At 40.4% G+C, this 19,329-nt stretch overlaps 1 protein-coding gene across 3 annotated transcripts in view; it reads left to right on the forward strand.

Annotated features, from left to right (window-relative positions):
- The first annotated feature begins 450 nt into the window (after positions 1-450).
- Positions 451-19,329, forward strand: part of GEMIN5 (gem nuclear organelle associated protein 5) — a 37,374-nt gene continuing 18,495 nt past the window's right edge. For all 3 annotated transcript variants that reach the window (XM_023726575.1, XM_023726576.1, XM_023726577.1), the window contains exons 1-12: positions 451-672; positions 1,476-1,636; positions 2,772-2,953; positions 6,895-7,046; positions 7,677-7,796; positions 9,258-9,390; positions 10,267-10,432; positions 11,319-11,531; positions 12,300-12,385; positions 15,553-15,635; positions 16,835-16,971; positions 18,818-18,891. In XM_023726575.1, the coding sequence (XP_023582343.1) occupies positions 507-672; positions 1,476-1,636; positions 2,772-2,953; positions 6,895-7,046; positions 7,677-7,796; positions 9,258-9,390; positions 10,267-10,432; positions 11,319-11,531; positions 12,300-12,385; positions 15,553-15,635; positions 16,835-16,971; positions 18,818-18,891 (1,673 nt within the window). In that variant the 5' untranslated portion in view covers positions 451-506. The remainder of the gene's footprint in view (positions 673-1,475; positions 1,637-2,771; positions 2,954-6,894; positions 7,047-7,676; positions 7,797-9,257; positions 9,391-10,266; positions 10,433-11,318; positions 11,532-12,299; positions 12,386-15,552; positions 15,636-16,834; positions 16,972-18,817; positions 18,892-19,329) is intronic.

Consider the following 19,329-nt stretch of genomic DNA (forward strand, 5'->3'; position numbering starts at 1 on the left):
ACCTCCAATCTTACAGTTAGTGGCCCAGAGTGTTAACCGTTTGCACCACCCAGGGACTTCTCGGCTTCTGCAGATTTCCTTAAAGCATCTCCAGAGCTAGCAAAATGCTCTGGCACATAGCGTTCAAAAAAATATTTGACAGGATAGTAGTTAAACAGGTCCAATTAATGAACTCACAGTGTGGGTGGATGACTCCACCAAATTAATCCCTTAATTATGTGGTTTTGCTTTGGGTAGTAAGAATACCTAAACCCAAGACTAGGCTCTGGCTGAGGCCGCTTGAGGGGTTAAGAGGCAAAGCACACCGAGCACAGCCTCGCCGTCCCAGCCCGGAGGCCGCGGCAGCAGAGCTCTCCGTGCGGCTTGGGCCTCGGCGCGCCCCGTAGTGGCAGACCCCCAAGGAGGCGGGGCTCCGGGCCGGCCCCGCCCCTTTTCCCGGCCGAGGCGTGCAGCTGCGAACGATCGGCGCTTGTGGCTGCTGGTCCCAGCTCCCGCGGCCTCCAGTCATGGGGCAGGAACCGCGGACGCTGCCTCCCTCCCCCAACTGGTACTGCGCCCGCTGCAGCGACGCCGTACCCGGGGGTCTGTTCGGCTTCGCGGCGCGGACCTCGGTCTTCCTAGTTCGCGTGGGCCCGGGTGCGGGCGCGAGCCATGGGACGCCCCCGTTTCGAGGTAACTCCCCGCATCTGGGCCCAGACCTTCCTGCCCTTTCCATTGGGGTTTCTGTGGTCGACAAGTAGGAGTCTTCGACCACCCCTCTTTCTACAGATAGGGAAACTGAGGCCCAGACAGGGGGAGGGGTTTGCCCACGGTCACTCTTGTGAGTTGCATCCCGGTCTCCAAAAGTGAGCTGCACCACGATGTGGCCCGGCAGTCCCGCCTCCTGGCGCTCGCACGTGGGACCGCTTACTTACTAAGAAGGTAGCATTTTTGGACCTGGGTTTTTATAACATCTGCGTCCCCCACCCCAACTCGCGGGTCCCCCTGGGAGCCTTCCTGGGACTGCGGGCTGCCTAAAACTGCAGGTCCTAAAGAAGACTGCAAATATGTGATCCTTGTTTCTGTAAAACAAGTTGAGCTAGATGCACCCAGGCTCCAAACTAGGTTTTGATTGTGCCTTGGGATATGACGTGCCATATATTCCATTTCAAACGACCAGTGACCAGGTCTACGTGAAAATCATTTTAGATTCTTCATTTGAGGTGCTCCTCGATCTGTGAACTAAGTACATCAATGTATTATCAAGATTTTATAGTTGAGAAGACAGGCTCAGCGAAAAATGATTTGTTTGAAATCACGTTGCAGAGCCAATAGCAGAAGTTGGGGTTTCTGATTGTGAGTCCGAGAGTCCTTTTGTTATACCACGGGTTAAGTAACTCGAGAGCATCTGCTCACTCATCAGCCAACAACAGTATGATTCTGCCGGAAATCTTGGGCAGCGCTTTCATTAACCTGGAGTCTCGTTTTCCTTGAAGTCATAGGGGAGTTGGTGGGACACACCGAAAGAGTCTCTGGCTTCACGTTTTCTCATCACCCGGGTCAGTACAACCTCTGTGCTACTAGCTCCGATGACGGGACTGTGAAAATCTGGAATGTAGAGACAAAAACAGTTGTGACAGAACATGCATTTCATCAGGTACCATGGCTTAATGATATATCAGACCGTTTTTATATCTGTGCTGAGGGTTCTTTTGTTTCAAGCAGTTTTGCTAGCTCATTTGTACAAGGCAGCTTTTATAAATGTATCCATTATTAAATCAGAAGCTCTGTAGTGTAAGGTTAGGAGCCCTGGTGGCACAATGGCTAAGCACTCAGCTGCTGACAGAAAGGTCGGTGGTTCAAACCCACCAGCTGCTGCTCCACCGGAGAAAAGACCCGGCGATCTGCTCCTATAAAGATTTCAGCCTGGGAAACCCTATGGGCCGTTCTAGTTTCTTACATGGGGTCACTATGAGTCAGAATCCGTTATACAACATCCAGTAACAACATAGTGTAAGGTACTTCTAAACTTTTTTGAAAGGAGATGCATATAAGCCAGAGATTGGCAAATTACCCCCTATCCAGTCATAGCGACCCTACTCTGTTCTATAGTGTTCTGTGAGTTAGAACCTACTTGACGGCACCTCACACCAACACTGTTTTTGCAAATAGTCTCATTGGAACACAGCCACATCCATTCGTTTAAGTATTGTCTTTGACTACTCACGCTACAACAGCACAATTGAGTACCCTAGGAGCCCTGGTGGTGCAGTTGTTAAGAGCTCGGCTTCTAACAAAAGGCTGGCAGTTCGAATCCACCAGCCGCTCCTTGGAAACCCTATGGAGCAGTTCTCCTCTGTCCTAAAGGGTCACTATGGGTCAGAATCAACAGCAACAGGTTATTTGCAGCAGAGACATTATGGCCCACAGAGCCTAAAATATTTATTATCTGGCCCTTACACTAAAAGGTTTGCGAACCTCTGATACAAACTTTGAGTGAATGAAACTGGCTTGTAAACCAGATGATTACCTGACATGTCTGTCTTTTGAGCAAAGAGGAAGGGAAGAGACCCTCTTATCAAGAGCTTTACATGTAAGCTACTAAAGAAACAAATGATTTTTTAAACATGATTCTTTGGTCTCCAATAGACTACACTTTCCTATCATTTGTTTACTAGAGGCTTGCTATACAACTAATGCTAACAAGAATTTATTAAGTACCTATAATGTGTCTGACATTACACCAGCATTGGCAAATGAAAAACCAAAACATTTTTTGTTTTGTTTTATAGCATACAATATCAGCATTGCATTGGTCTCCTCGAGTAAAGGACTTGATAGTATCTGGGGATGAAAAAGGGGTCATTTTCTGTTATTGGCTTAACAGAAATGACAGTCAGCACCTCTTTATTGAACCCAGGACAATTTTCTGTCTTACTTGTTCACCTCATCATGAAGATTTAGTAGCCATTGGGTAAGTACTGTTTCATCTGTATTAATTATTTTTGTTTGTGATAATATTTTACATTTGCTTTACCTTCCATCTCTTCATTCAGGGAGATGGTTTACAAGATGATTTAGCTCCTCCCCCAGGCCCTTGGCATCATTTCTTCTTGTGACCTCCAGGTCCTTACTGTCTCTTCCGCTCCCTCTCTGTTTGTATTCCCTTGGTTTCCGTGATAACTGAACTTTGCTCATTTTACATATCTGACCTTCTAGCAGTCTCTATTTGACGGAAGTGTTCTCTTTGACCTCTTTTCTCTCTCTATGCTTGCCCTTGGATATAACGTTTACTCTCAGAGTGTCAGATAATTCAGATTTCTCTCTCTGGTTCTGAGCTCTCCTCCTAGCTTGGGAAAGTGATTGACATTGGGATCTATCTCCCTACTGGTCACCCAGTTTGTTTCATGTAAGGTGCCTGAGTGGGCATCCCCCTTTCCTTCACCACTCCGTGTACTTCTCTCCCAAAGATGTCCATTCACTCCACTTTGAAGACTTGACGTGAACAATTTCACTAGCATATTGGAAGAAAAAGTCTGATTGGAGTGGGTTTAAAAGACGTGGGGTTGGGGGTGGTGGTAAGGTAGCAGAGATAACCTTTTCACAAAGTTTGCTGTAAAAATGTGGATAGACATAAAGTCAGAGGAAGTATGTGGGGTATTAAACGGAAAATACCAAGGGCAAGTCTTTATGCTAATGGAAGTGAGGCAGAAGAGGGAGAGATGGTTGCAGAAGTAAAAGGTGATAAATGCCAAGAGTGACGTTGTTGAGAAGACTGAACCCAGATCACAAGTACAAAGAACAGCTGAGAATGTGGAATCAGGTGCAAGCAGGTTTGTAGAATTGGTAGGAAACTATCATAATTTGTTCCACTGTGATGGCTTCTGATGTTCTCAGCGAGGCATAAGTCAGTGATGAAGTCAGTCAAGTTTTGGGTAGGAATGGAACTGGACATGGGGAGAAGGTATGAAAACAGTCATCTCAAAGAATGAGAAAGTGAACTTATGGAAAATTATAGGTCCGATGGTCACTGTTGAGTGCCAAGCTAAAGATCAGTGCCATGAATTTAAAGTAAATTACTCAAGCTGGTTGAAAAAGGACATGGTTTAATTCAACCAGGTTTAGGGTTTTGTGGAACATATACCGCTAGGGGAGGAGGAGACAAGGGAGCTGAGGGTGTTTTCAAAGGAATGAGTATAATGGTGGATCATGGGATCTGTGCTGCATCAGGGGAAGGATGGGAGGACAAGTGAGGGTGAGTAGTAGTGAAAATGTGAAGGGGTGGTGGATCAGAGGTCTCCATGAAGTGGAAGGATTGGTACAGTAGAGTTACCAGAGAGAGTGAGCAGAAAGGGTAGTAGGTAGGGGCGAGAGGACAAGAAGCTTGAATCAGGCTGAGCCTTGAGAGAGCAGCAGTTCACAAGAAGAGAAGGGTCTTCCAGGCAGAGGGAACTGCAGAGACGGATCAGAATGGTTTGTTTTCGGAGAATCTTCATTACAGTAGTTACTCCCTGAAGGCTTGACTGAAATTGCAAGATAGTTTGATCTGGACTCTTATGTTCCGTACCTTGGTTTTTAAAGTCCACGCCTTCAAAGATCAGTGTAGTCTATGATTTCATTATTTAAAAAAGGTAAAGCTGTACTGGCATTTTTTTTTTCCTGTGGAATAGTCTACTACGTCAGAAACATAAATAGGTACGACTGTTTTGGAGAGTAGCTTTCCACTTTCTAGTAAAACGAAGATGCACACGCCTTACATCCTGGCAATTCCATTACTAGACATAAAAACACCAAAAACCGGTTGCCGTCGAGTCAATTCCAACTCTTAGCAGTTTCCAAGGAGCGCCTGGTGGATTCAAACTTCCAGCCTTTTCGTTAGCAGCCGTAGCACTTAACCACTTCACCACCAGGGTTTCCATTACTAGGCATAGGACCTAAAATTGAAATTGTCTTAAGTGTGTACAAGAACATTAACAACAACATTTTTTGTTTGTAACAGCAAAAAACTGGAAGACTTTCAAAAGGAAAATGGATAAACAGTGATATATTCAAATAGTGAAATGCTTTGTAGTAGAGTAAGTGACTGACCATGACGTGTCAACATGAAAGACCCACAAAATAATGAGCAAGGTGCAGAAAATAGACAGTGTTGCACCATTTATATGAAGTTTTAAAATATAAAAAATAATTCTCTGTCTTATTTAGGAATATACACAAAGAAAGGCTAGGAATGATACAACAGCAAATTCATAGTAGTGGTTTACCTCTAAGGGAGAAGGTTTTGATTGGGGAGGGATACATAGAGGACTTCAACTGTATTTGGTAACTTTTTTTTTTTTTTTTTTTAAGCTGGGTGGTAAGTAGTGTGTTGTGTCTGAAATATTTCATCATTAAAAAAAAAAAAAAAGTTAGGATTCCTCAGTTTCTTCTGAATTCATAAAATTGACAGCCTTGGAATATCCAGATCTAGAATATAGAGTTCTGCAGGTTCCGTTAAGTTCATTGTTAGAAAAGTAGGGTCACTTGTGTAAAAATGACCTGGCGGTGGCATCTGACCTCTTCCAACTTCACAAGGGGGAAGGAGAATCAAGATCAGCAGCCCGAGGCTGATTCCTGAGGCAAAGGTCAGACATGCCCCCTCTCTGCCATCTTTACCAATTTTTCCACTAACTGCCCTTCCCACGGCATTCTATACTTCTGTGCTGAGTTCAGTAATTCATTGCAGTGGGCACACAGAACTCACAGACAGTACTCACGATTATGGGGCTTATTAGGGAAGTAACAGGTTACAGTTCAGGTTCAGGAAAGCTCAGAATATGGTTCTTCGATCAGGACAGCCTCTTCTCAGCTATAGGTTTGCCTCTCTCTGGCCCTCGCCTCTGCCCTCCTCAGGCAAGTGTTACAAAGCTCTTTTAGCTCCTCCGATAAGCACCCAGAGGCCCCTTGCCCTGCCAGCAAGACTTGGCCTGAAGGCACTCAACTCTAGCTCCACCAAGCACCTGGAGGCACTATCCTCCAGTAAGCCTTCTGCCAGGAGGCACTCAGCTTTCTCCCTCTGTGGGCTCCTGGGCTCTGTGGGTTGAGACATCTCCTGCTGGTCTCCTGGTCCTGCTGCTGCTGTTTCTCTTCCACTGCTTCTCCCTCTCTCTCTCTTTCTGTCTGTCTGCTGGTTTCAGGAGCTTCTCAGTGCAGGGATCCCAGACTCTTCTTTCTTGATGATGGTGAGATCCTCTCCTCCCAACTCTGGGATGGCTCATTTTAAGCCTAGCAGGATGACAGAACTGACCAGTCCCCTTTGGTAGGCCACATTTACCTTATTGGCATAGTCCCATCCAATCTCTTGGGTGGGAGTTCCAAGACCATGGCGAGAAAGGCCAAATAAAAGCAGTCCATCACATCGCGACTTGTGAAGAGATGATTTTTCTCATTACCCTAGGACAAATTCGTCTCTAATTAGAGGAGTTGCTGGACCTTTATAAGAATTATTCTTCTGTAAGTTACAGAAGCTGGTGGTACCCAGAATCAGCTGGAGAGTTTTTGAAAAGTGTAGATGCCTGAGCCCCGTCTCGAGTCTGCTGAATCAGAATCTCTAGGAGTTGGGTGCTGGCATGTGTGTCTTTAAAAGCTCTCCCTGTGGTTCTGATGCACTGTATGTCGGCTGTACTGTTTTGAGCTTTGTGCCAGGCAGCATTGTACAGTGTTACTTAGCTCAAACAGTTTGTTCATGTAGGGATTTTTCACAAAACCAGGATGCATGAAATGAGCACTCTGGAAGAAGGACAAAAAATTACTCTTCTTCCCTTCCTCAAATGTACCTTTTAGAAATGTGCAGTGATAACTCCTAAGCTGGAATATTTACTAGAGAGGCTGTGCTGTCTTCACTTTCCAGTAATATTCCTGACTCTTGTTTTTTAGCTACAAAGATGGTATAGTGATTATAATTGACATCAGTAAGAAAGGAGAAGTTATTCATAGGCTTCGAGGCCACGACGATGAGATCCACTCCATAGCCTGGTGTCCCCTCCCTGGTGAAGACTGTTTATCCATAAATCAAGAGGAACATTCAGGTAGAGATGATTTAAGGGAGGGTTCAGAGCTCAGAGAAATAAACCTAGGCCATCATGATCATATTAGGATTTCTAAATAAATGGAGTGGGGGCAGTAGTGGTTCAGTGGTAGAATTGTCACCTTCAATGCAGGGCACCCAGGTTCAATTCCCGGTCAGTGCACCTCATGCGTGGCCCCCACCCATCTATCAGTGGAGACTTGTGTGTTGCTATGATGCTGAACAGGCCTCAGCAGAGCTGTCGGACTAAAACAGACTAGGAAGAAAGACCTGGTGATCTACTTCTGAAAAATCAGCCAATGAAAGCCCTATGGATCACAAGTCTGGGTTGATCTGTAACCAGTCATGAGGATGGTACAGAACCAGGCAGTGTTTCATTCCATCATGCATGGGGTCACCATGAGTCGAGGGCCAACTCAGCAGCAGCTAACAGTAACAATAACATCAGTGCTGTATAGACCTAGGAACAAACTGGGTAGAATTACATCATTTGAATTTTTAAAGCTTAAGGTTTTATAGATCAGAACTATGAAGAAGATAGCTATGGGAACCCTTCTGAACTAATTTTTTTTTTTGGTAAATGTGTAACGCACATCAAAAACAGAATTTTTCTCTCTCTCTCTCTCTCTAGAAGAACCTGAAATTCCCAATGGGAAAGTTATATCGCAAACTCCAGGAACAAAAGGCTGCTACTTAGCCACTGGAAGCAAAGATCAGACTATTCGAATCTGGAGCTGCTTTAGAGGCCGAGGTAAGATTGTTGTGTCCTTTGTGAAATAATCTGGATTAGTCTGGTTGAACTAGAAGTGTTTTATTCAGTCTTCTCGTGGGCTCTGAGAGTGTGTCGTTTATTGAAAAGGAGTTCTTTACTTTTCTATCCAGAAAGTTGCTTTTCAAGTTTCGCCTGAGCTAGAACTCTGTGCTCTAAACATCTGGCTTTGGTGTTAAATGCATGCCAGGAGAAGGCAAGAACTTACATAGAACTGTTCGGCATGGTGGGCAGGATGTTTGTTATGAGAACAGGAACTTGGCAAGACCTAGGTCAGGGGAATGGAAAAGATCTTTAGAGTTAGTGCTTTTAATGAACAAATGCAGAATAAATAATAATGAACAGCATAGACATGTATGTTCAAGTTTAGTTTATCCAAATTATGGAGACCCTTAATCATTTAGCCTTCTCAGGGTTCTCTCTTGAATAAAACTTTTCCCATAAGGTCACAAATTGAAAGAAACTCCAAGACAAGTTGATGTTACCTTTATAATGAAAATCTAGTCTTTCTTTTTATGGTGTTCTTCTTCACTTTATTTGAAACCGTGAAAGTTTTATATCTTTGCCCAAATGGATGAATGTGTATAAAGCAGGTAGCAAAGTGCTTGGCACATAGTTAGGGCTTAGTTTAATGGTTAGTGGTATGGCTTTGGAAAACAGAGTTTTTTTTAAGGTTTTTGGACTACTTTTGGACATATTACAGCTAAAACTGCAAGTAGGGACAATATCAGGTTAAGAATCCCTCCAGCAGGGTAACCTCTAAACTTATGGACGCCTAGTACAGTGGTCTTCGATGTGGTTGTGCTGTAGAATCAGCTGGAGAGTTTTTGAAACGTGTAGGTCCCAAGCCCCACCTTAGATCTGCTGAATCAGAATTTCTAGGAGTTGGGCCCTCGTATGTGTATAAAGTCACTGTGAGTCAGAATCAACTTGATAGCAACGGGTATAGTATGGTATGTGTATTTTTAAAAGTTCTGCCTGTGGTTCTGATGCACAATCGGAATTAAGAACTCCTGATTAGTAGTGTGCCAGGGATGGAGGGTACTCCCTTGTCACCGAGTGTTGACTGCCAGCCTTCCCTACTTTGTTGGATTTCTTGTCAGCTAGAAGAGAGAATCCCATCCTTTGTTTTTCCATCTTTGGAGACTCTTGGGTTGTGTTACCACTTGAGTTCTCCAGTTGGAACTGATTTTCCTGGAGAATATTCTTAATGTGTTTAGGTTGTCAAGACAGCCTATAAAAGCTTGCTTGACCTAAATGTAGCTAAACTAATATTAACCACTATTTATAATAATGTTTCTATGAGGAAATGAAATCTCTGAGTTCTAAATACTCAAACTAAGAAATAAACATTTAAACCACAAACTGTGTATCATGAACTGCTGGTCATTTCATGGATGTGGTTTCACTCTCTCGAGTGCCCATTGACCTTTTTGTCTGCAGGGGTGATGGTTTTGAAATTGCCCTATCTGAAGAGAAGAGGAGGGGGGATAGACCCAGCTGTTAAAGAGCGCCTTTGGTTGACGCTCCATTGGCCCCAGGATCAGCCAACACAGCTGGTATCCAGCTGTTTGGGGTAAGTGTTTTTTTGGCCATGTTTTCTTTAATATATTTGTTTTCCTACTGAGCCTCAGAGATTCCTAGGCTTCTCTTTATAGAGATAGAAAATGAAGAAAGCAGTGGCCAAGGCTTGTATCTTGATGGACCATTTGTAATGAAAAATCATGGGACTGGTAACTGTGCCGTCTACTAACAGGGATGGGAAATGATCGAATAAATATAGCCTCGTGGTTAAAGTGTGGACTCTGAAGTCAGGCAGAACTGAATTTCACTATCAGTTCTGTTACTTACCTGGTGTGTGTTCATGAGCAAGAAGACCCTTTGCTTTTCTGAGCTCCAGTCGTTCCATGTGTTTAAAAGGGGGTGGTTATAATGTATCTTATCTCTTAAGATAGTTGTGGTCATTTATTAAGCAAATATTTATTGAGCACCTGCTTCTAGTTGCTTGAGATAATGAGGGAATTGACAGACAAGGTCCCTACTTCTAAATAATGTAATGCAGGTAAAGCATGTAGAAATTCCACCAAAATTGGCAGAATTTGCCCCTACGCCACCCCGCTCCCTGCCCCAAGAAAGAGATACTATCTAAAGGACTGTGCAAATTATGGTAGCATTATATAATTAAAGGTGATAGGGAAACCTGTCTATGTATCTGTTTTAAAAGCTTCCTTTCTATGTCTGTCTTCACTAGCCGCCTGGTTGCCCTCCGTTATGGACAATGACTGTGTTGTGTTGTGTGTGCACTTCCAGAGGTATTTTATGCATATATCAGAATATGATTTTTTTCTCCTTAACGAAACAATTAAATTATTTTGCAGCCTAGACTTTGACCCATCAATCCCTTTTGTTTTCAGATTGTGAAAGGGAACTAACGCTTGTTTTTCCTTAACAGAGGTGAACTGCTGCTATGGGATCTCACCCAGTCTTGGAGACGGAAGTACACCCTCTTTAGTGCTTCGTCAGAATGGCAGACTCATTCAAGAATTGTGTTTAATTTATGTCCTTTACAAACGGAGGACAACAAAAAACTGCTGCTTTCCACATCGATGGATAGAGATGTAAGAACTACTGATTTGGGTTCAGCACTGTAGAGCAGTGATTTACAGTTTGGATTATATCAGAGGGCTTTTTCAAACTACCCGTCAGTTCTCACATCCCACCCCACTCCATCCAGGATTCCAATTTCAGAGTTATTGTTACTAAATAGAGCAACAATATAGAGGTAGGGGAAATGTGAGGAACTACCAATATGCATTTTTGCTAAAGCAGACATGATAAAGAACAGCAGGTATATCCAGAGAAGGATATGTGAGATCATCATGCTTTTGCTTTAAGATACCTTGCGCTGTGATTTAAAGTAGCAGAAACATCTGCCCATGCTGAAATCTCTCTGAAAGAGAATTGGCTTTACTTTGATCTTTGTCCTTGTTTTGCATTTAAGCTAGGTTTATTTGATAGCTTTTGTTTTCTCCCAAACCCCTCTGTAAAACACTTGACAATTGAAAAACTTATAACCCCTGTTTTCCTGGGTATGATAAGTTATTTTGCTTTTTCAGGCTAGCAACTAATTTTTCTGCTGTCCTGAGGCTATCTTCATCCTTATTTCGAGTTTGCTGAGTGAGGAGATTTACCAGTATAGTAGAATGGAAAGGGCATGGAACTCTGGGAAATGGGAGGCCTCTGTTGTGGTTTTAGTATTAATTGTATGATCCTGAATTCACTTGATTCCCCTGGGAATAAATATATTCCAAGATCTCTTTGAGCTCTACAATTTAGTGAGATTTTTTTTTTTTCTTTCTAAGGTATGCTTTTTCCAGTTCCTACTGAAAGAGTTAAATTACATTCTTACCCACTCTGTGAGCTCATGCCATCTAAAACGTTGATTCTTTTTCCTATTTCTTTGTTCTTTTTGATATTTAGGCTTCTTACCCTTAATCTTTCCAGATAAAGTGTTGGGACATGTCCACCCTGGAGTGCTGCTGGACGCTGCCTTCCCTTGGTGGGTTTGCCTACAGTCTGGCTTTCTCTCCTGTGGACACTGGCTGTTTGGCCATAGGAGTTGGGGATGGCATGATCCGTGTATGGAATACACTCTCCTTAAAGAACAACTATGATGTAAAAAATTTTTGGCAGGGTGTCAAGTCCAAGGTCACAGCGGTAAGAATGCTTTGAACTTGCTTTGAACTTTTTCATATAAGTCTCTTTTAGAGAATATCTGCTCACTTAAATGGACTGTATTGGGAATCTAAACTTGTTAAAGGGTATTTTTGATGAAATTCAAAACTAGGAAAACAAAAGTACACTCTAAACTAACCTGTAATCCCAAAATGCAGAGTTAAAATTTATTAAGACCTTGTTCAAGTCACTGTGTTTTCTGATAGTAAGAAATTAGAAATAACCTGAATATGCATTCGTAAAAGATACATTAAATCCATTACACTGTGACATAACCTCATGTTGGAATGTAGTAAACTATTAAAAATGATAATGTAGATCTTTCTTGATGTGAAAAGATGTTAATGATTCATGAAAAATGCAAATTGTAAAACAGGGAAATCGTTCTGGAGTCTTTTATCCCTACTCAGTAGCATATCATAGACATAATTTAAATATTTGAATTCATTTTTATTTTTAAAAATTGTGTATTCTAAGTTTATTCACAACAAAATGTCTGGAAAGAGACAAAATTGGTAATGTCTTTTTTTGGATGGTGAGATTATAGGTGACTTTACTTTGTTTTTAATGCTTGTTTCTCTCTTTCAAATAATGAAAATTTGTTACTTTTGAAATTAGAAGAAACCAAGAACGAGAAAGTGTCTCATGTGGATACTTAAAAGATAACTTGGGGATTTCCTGACTGTGTGTCTGTCCTCTCATACATTCTTATTTGGGAACATTTTTTTTTTTTTTTTTTTTTTTTTGTAGTTGTGCTGGCACCCAACCAAGGAAGGTTGCTTAGCCTTTGGAACTGATGATGGAAAAGTAGGCCTGTATGACACCTACTCCAACAGGTAAGAAACAGTGAATTAGCCTATTGATCAGAATGTCAGTGATGGATTTGATTTTGAGTTCATAAACCTGGATATACATCACAACTGCCTGGGAATCTTTTCGAAAATAAGATTCTGGCTGTGATGCTAAGGCTCAGAACTCTGAATTTTATTTCTTAAAAAAAACTTTTAGACAGTTGTGATATAGCCCATCTGACCTTTGAAAACCACCAAAATAAATAACTTCTTTTTTCCCTCAAGTGTTTTTTTCCCTACAAAAAATTTTAGACATACATGAAAGTTGAAAGACTTTGTACCTTCTTCCATCTAGATACAACAATTTTGCCATATTTGCGTTATGTGTATATGCATGTCTCTATACGTTTTACCTGAAATACGTGAAACTAAGTTGCAGATACGACACTTTTCTCTTGTATAACCATAATATCATAATCACCTTAAGAAAATTAACAGTAATTACATAATATGATCTAACATCCAGTCCATATTCAGATTTCCTCAGTTGGGCGAAAAATGTTTTTTCTAGCTATTTTTTTGTTTGTTTTTTTCTTTTCCAAATTAGTGTCCAGTCAGAGTTCACACGCTGCTGTTTGTTGTTACATATCTTTAGTCTTTTAGTCTAGCTTCTTTTCGTAACATTGCCTTTTCAATTTGAAGACTCCAGATAAGTTGTTCCATAGGATATGCTACGCTTGGGGTTTGTCTGCTTATTTCCTCATGGTGACTTCTTACTCATTTCTCTATTCCTTATTTTTTCTGTGAACTGGAAATTAGGCCTAAAGCTGTTCTGTCCATTATAGTAGTCACTAGCCAGTGGCTATTGTGGCTATTGAGCATTTGAAATGTAGCAAGTCCGAATTGAGATGTGCTGTGAATGTAAAATATGTACCAAATTTAAATTACTTACTACAAAAATAAAAATTATCTCTTTTTTTATATTAATTACAATTTAAATTACAATATTTTTTATATACTGAGTTAAATATATTATTAAAATTAAAGCTTACTTATTATACTTTTTAATGTGGCTATTAGAAAATTTTAAGTTATATATGTGTATTTGTGGTTCACGTTATACACCTATTGGACAGAACTGGTCTGGAGTATGATTAGACCTGCGCTATTCCATTTGTAGCGACTAGCCACATGTCAAGTGAAAAGTAACCACGTGAACCACAGCCTGCATGACCCTGAAACCAGAAGAACAAGATGGTGCCCGGCTACCATTACTGATCCCTCTGACTGGGATCACAAAGTAGGAGAAAAATTACAGGAAAAAAAAACAATTTCTAAAAAAAGACCAGACTTACTGGTCTTACAGAGACTGGAGGATCCCCTGAGACTGTGGCCCTAAAATAGTAACACCTGAGGGGAACGTGCCCCTTAGAATAATCAATTATATGAGATCAAAAGGGCAACATTTGCCCAAATGCAAAGATGAGAAGGCAGGAAGGGGCAGAAAACCAGGATGAAAGGAAACAGGAGAACTGGGATGGAAATGGGGAGAGTGCTAACATATTGTGGGGAATAAAACCAATGTCATGGAAAACTTTATGTACAACCTATAGAATAGGACACTAATTTGCTCTGTAAACTTTCACCTAAAGCAGAATTTTAAAAAAATTAAAAATATTCATACGTCACTAATATAACATTTTTATTATTGTAAATAGTTTTATTGGGCAGTGCTGTTCTATACCAGGGGTTGGCGAACTATTGTCTGTCACAGCACGTCATTTGTTTCTGTCTTGTCTATGGCCGCTTTCGTACAAAACCTGAAATATTTACTATCTGGCCCTTTACAGAAAAAGTTTGCCTACCTTTGTTCTAGACCATTCACTTCTAACTGAGAATCATTTCTTATACTTGAGGATAACCTTTTTTTTTTAATCTATAACTCTTTTTTATGTAGAACCTACACGTAAGTATTGTTGCCCTTTTTTAATTCTGAAAGAAAAAAAAACTACACTAATTCAAAGAGATATTTAGGAAAATAAAGTCATATATCAATTTAAACAGCTCTGTATAGCCCCGGTGGCACTAAGAGTTCAGCTGCTAACAAAAGACTGGCAGTTTGAATCCACCAGCCGCTCCTTGGAAACCTATGGGGCAGTTCTACTCTGTCCTGTAGGGTCGCTGTGAGTCGGAATCAACTCGACAGCAATGGGTATAGTCACAAAATTACTGATTCTGTTAAATTAACATCTTATTACGACCTGAATATTCAAACTAACACTAGAAACGACGTATATGGAAAAGGATATTGCTATAGATACATTGTTAGGTATTCAGCCAAAACTGTTAATTCTGCTTCTTTTAGCCAAAGAAATTTTGGTTCATTGTTACGAATGATAAGTATAAATTTGTTGGCTAACATGGGAAGCAAATCAGTCAACAGCTAGTTCAGTCATAGGTTCTGGAATCCTAGAATTCTAAAAGCATACAAAGAATATAATTTATTTAAAGGTAACAGTGTTATCCTTTTTTTCCAAGAAGCTGAACATTCTTCACTCATAACACATATCATTTATCACCATAACAACCTTAGAAAATACTCACGAGCAAGGTTTCTTTAAAAAACGTCAAAAACGTAAAACTGATCTGCCCTAAAATTTGGTCTTAGTTTAAGAATGTGATGTTAATGACATGAGTAAGCCTAAAATGATCTCTAGTCTTTTACTTGCATATGAAGTAGGCATGTCTGGATGGTAATGATGTATGCTTAGCAATAAGTTTAGTTCTGGGCTGAACAGTTTGCATTTTCTGTGCAGACAGATAGAAGAAACAGCTTATGTTTCTCAGTCATGAAAGCCTTTATGCGCCTATGTAACCTGTAATACTAGAATATTTGACATTTAATTGAAGTGGGTGACTCACAGGGAGAGATGAGGAAAGTGATCCCAAACTGACCAGATGGGTAGGAGTAACATCTGTTTCTGGGTAAAGTATTTTTGGGATGTACTCATTTTGAAGGTGTGTGTCATTGCATGTATGTTATTTACATGTTCGCTTCTTTACAGTCAACTATTTGGAAAAGGATACTGGTATTTTTCTCTGTATCAGCAGCTAAGTTTATAATAGAGACCTTTTAGGAACAAAAATGGTCTTTTTTTCCACTGTGCCTTTTCGTTTAATTCTTTCTGTTACTTCTCCTGCTACCCATCCAGACCACCACAGATTTCTAGCACGTATCATAAGAAGACTGTGTACACTCTAGCCTGGGGGCCACCAGTACCACCTATGTCACTCGGTAAGTTTCTGAGCCATTCTGTAATAAACATGAAGGCATTCTCTCTCTTTCAGTTTAATCCTAGAATACTAAAACCGGACAGATTCATATAGGTGTTCTAGTGCAGTGATTCCTTCTATCGGCTGCTATATCCCCAAGGGTCCTTAAAGTGGCAGGTGATAAGTTGTAATTTCTAGGAGAAACCATTCACTTATCCTGAGCCTCCCAAAACTAAAACATTGTTGCTTCTCTTTGAGCTGAATTTTCTCAATGTGCATGTAGTTATATTATGGTCAGTCCTAATACCCAGTCCAGTGTTCTTCATTTTAACTTACTATCACTTTTTAATTTTATCAGACTTAGAATGTCATTTCACTGTATTAGTGGAGTAATGATCATCTGTTTTTACCCACAGTTAAAGCAAACTTAGAATTTCTGAAATTATCTCTTACTGCCTTTTATTATATTTTACCGTTTTTCCTCTTCTAGCCCCTGAACCTTGTCTCTCTTTTTCTCAGGTCTTTTATGGTATCCTTTAAAACGAATGTGTTCTGCAAGTCTCTGACAAACTTTCCTTAACCATCTGTAATGAAACATGTATAAATTTCCATAGTAGTCACGTTATAGAGAGGATAAATAGTGTAAATCATCAGAACTCAAGCAGCATTGGAATTGTAGTTCGTTCATTCAACAAATGTTTATTGACTCCTTCCTTTCTTTGTGCCAGGCATGGTCCTAGCACTGGAGACACAATGGTGAAAATAAAACTTGCCCTTACAGAAACCCTCCAGAACCACTGTTTCCTTCTTTAAAATTAATAAGATTGCTGTAATACTCAGGAAATCATTGCTTTGAGGACTCCTCCTTAATAGTTAGTTATGGGAAGTTCTTCAGCTCCGTATATTTAAATTCCCAAAGAGTAGAATACTCATTTCTGGAAGAAAATGTGAATTTTCAAGATAAAAGCTTTGATTTAAGAACATATATGTGTATTTTCTGATCCTAGCTTTGGTACCCCTACTATTTTCAATGCCAAAAGAATGTTTAAAGCAAGTATGTTCAGATGCAAGGAACAGTGAACTTTATTAAAATACATTAAAATGTTTCGAATATATAGTTCTCTTAAACAACTCATAGTACAATTTGGTCATACTATAGCAACAAACGGTTGGGCTGATGAAGTACAAAACTGGTAAACTTTCTTTGCTTGCCTCGCACAGGAGGAGAAGGAGACAGACCTTCCCTCACATTATACAGCTGTGGAGGGGAAGGGATTGTCTTACAGCATAACCCCTGGAAGCTTAGTGGAGAGGCCTTTGACATCAACAAACTCATCAGGGATACCAATTCAATCAAAGTGAGTTCTTGTGGTCTAAAGTCTTCTTTTCACCTCTACATCACGGGTTTCTCTGGGTTTCTCATCTTGCATAATAATTGCCATTATTGGAGCATCCATCATGCTCAGTCAGATTTCTTAGATGATCCTAAAGGGCTCTGTGAGTGAATCTGTGAGTTCTAACGCATATCTTAGGAGTCTGTCCTTGAGTAAAGCAAAGAACAAAACAACAAAAAGCTTTATCTCAATTGCAGTGGTGATTAAAACTTTCTGATATTGGATGTAAAGCATCCTTTTCAACCAACCACTTCCTCCAGAGTGATGCCTCAGTAAAAATAATTATAATCTGGTGTCCAAACACAGCTGCAGGCTATTTTACTGAAGACAGCACTGTCATTTTGTTTTTCTTTTTTTTAGTTTGAAATAATTTCAGATTTACACAAGAGCCGCAGTAATAATAATAATAATACAAAGACTTTGCGTATATCCTTTATCCAGATTCTCACATTTAATGACATTTGCTTTGCCGTTCTGTCAACGTATCAGTGTGTCAGAAGTGTGTTTTGAAGTCAAACCATAAATGTTGAGCCTAACTCTTTAAAAATAATATTGTTGCTTGTTATTTTTGTATGGCTAGTGTAAAAGTGACATTTAATTCATAAATGGAATTATCATTGTATTGATTATACTCTTTCATTGTCTTAAATGTCACCTGAACATTAATATTCAGCGATGACTAAAAGAGACAAAATTCCTGTTTTCATTGAGCTTTCAGTTGATTATATAGATCAGAAGTTCAGAGGAGGAGCCTAGAATGGAAATAGAAATTTGGAATCCCTTTACACATAAATGATAGGTGAAGAAGCTGTGGGGAGTATGAGGTGGGTTAAAGAGACAGTTAAGAAAAGAAGAGGGCCCAGGCAGTCTTGGGGAACACCAACATATAGAGGTCAAAAACAATGATCCTGGAAAGGAAACTTTGAAGAGATAGGAAGAAAACAGAGTGTGTATAGCTTGTTAAGGAGACCAAAACACCCATATTGTCACAACCAACAGACATGTTTCATTCTTTATTGTGGGATAAAAGTCATTTTAGTGCAGTTCATTTCACAAGGTTAGACATGTAATACTTACTGGCCTCTCTTTTTTGTCCCAATTAGGAAATTAGAACACTTGTTTCTTATGGTTCTTTGACTGATTATATAGATTATTTACAAGAATGGCTGTTGTATAATTAGAGCATTTTAAACTCTAGGGATTTTTTCAAATCCACCAGGTACTCCTTGGAAACCCTGGGGGCAGTTCTACTCTGTCTTGTAGGGTCTCTGTGAGTTGGAATCGACTCGACGGCAACGGGTTTGATTTTTTTTTTTGGCGTGTCTTAGATATCTATTGTGGCTATAACAGAAATACCACAATTGGGTGGCTTTAGCAATCAAAAATTTATTTTCTCACAGTTTAAGGGGGCTAAAAGTCCAAATTCAGGGTGCTGGCGTTAGGGAAAGGCTTTGTCTCTGGGCTCTGGGGGAAGTTCCTTGTCTCTCTTCAGCTTCTGTTCCTCGGTTCAGTGGTGATCTTCATGTGGCATCTGTCTTCCCCATTTGTCCTTGCTTCTGTGCTTGATCTGTTCCTTTTAGATCTCAAAAGTGATTGGCTTAAGACATACCCACCCTGATATGGCCTCATTAGCATAACAAAGAAAACCCTCTTCCCAAATGCGATCACCTCCACATATGTAGGGATTAGAATTCCAACACCTATTTTGGGGGGACACAGTTCAACCCACAGCAGTGTCATCACTGATTTGTAAGATGTAGGAAGTGAAGAGCAATGTTTATAGTCAAGATTGCTGTGTTTTACTTTCTAGTACAAATTGCCAGTACACACAGAAATCAGCTGGAAAGCAGATGGCAAAATCATGGCTCTTGGCAATGAAGATGGGTATGTGTTTCTTCATTTAAAAAAAAAAAAAAAACTTTGTAATTGCACGTATATTTGATCACAAGCTGGTTAATGCCATCCGTAACGCTAGTTGGGGAAGCCCTGTTGTATTTGGTTTTCTGATTTATCCTTGCTATCCTTGATGATCTAGGAGTGTTCTGCATCTTCGAGAACTGCAGAATTATTTGGATATTTTCCACGGTCCAAGGAGAGTATTTTGGCTACAGTGTTCTTTCCACGGCTGTCTTATGCCTCATAGGATGCTCATCTCCTGCATTCACCTACCTAAATCTTTTCCTATTTTTTTAAAGTAAGCCTAAGGAGCCTGGGTGGTACAAGCGGTTTGCAGTGGACTACTAACCTAAAGGTTAGTGGTTCAGACTCACCCATGGGTCCACAGAAGAAAGCCCTGGTGAGCTGCTTCCATAAAGATTACAG

This window comes from Trichechus manatus, unplaced genomic scaffold (assembly GCF_000243295.1).
Source record: "Trichechus manatus latirostris isolate Lorelei unplaced genomic scaffold, TriManLat1.0 scaffold00011, whole genome shotgun sequence".
In the NCBI taxonomy this organism is placed as follows: domain Eukaryota; kingdom Metazoa; phylum Chordata; class Mammalia; order Sirenia; family Trichechidae; genus Trichechus; species Trichechus manatus.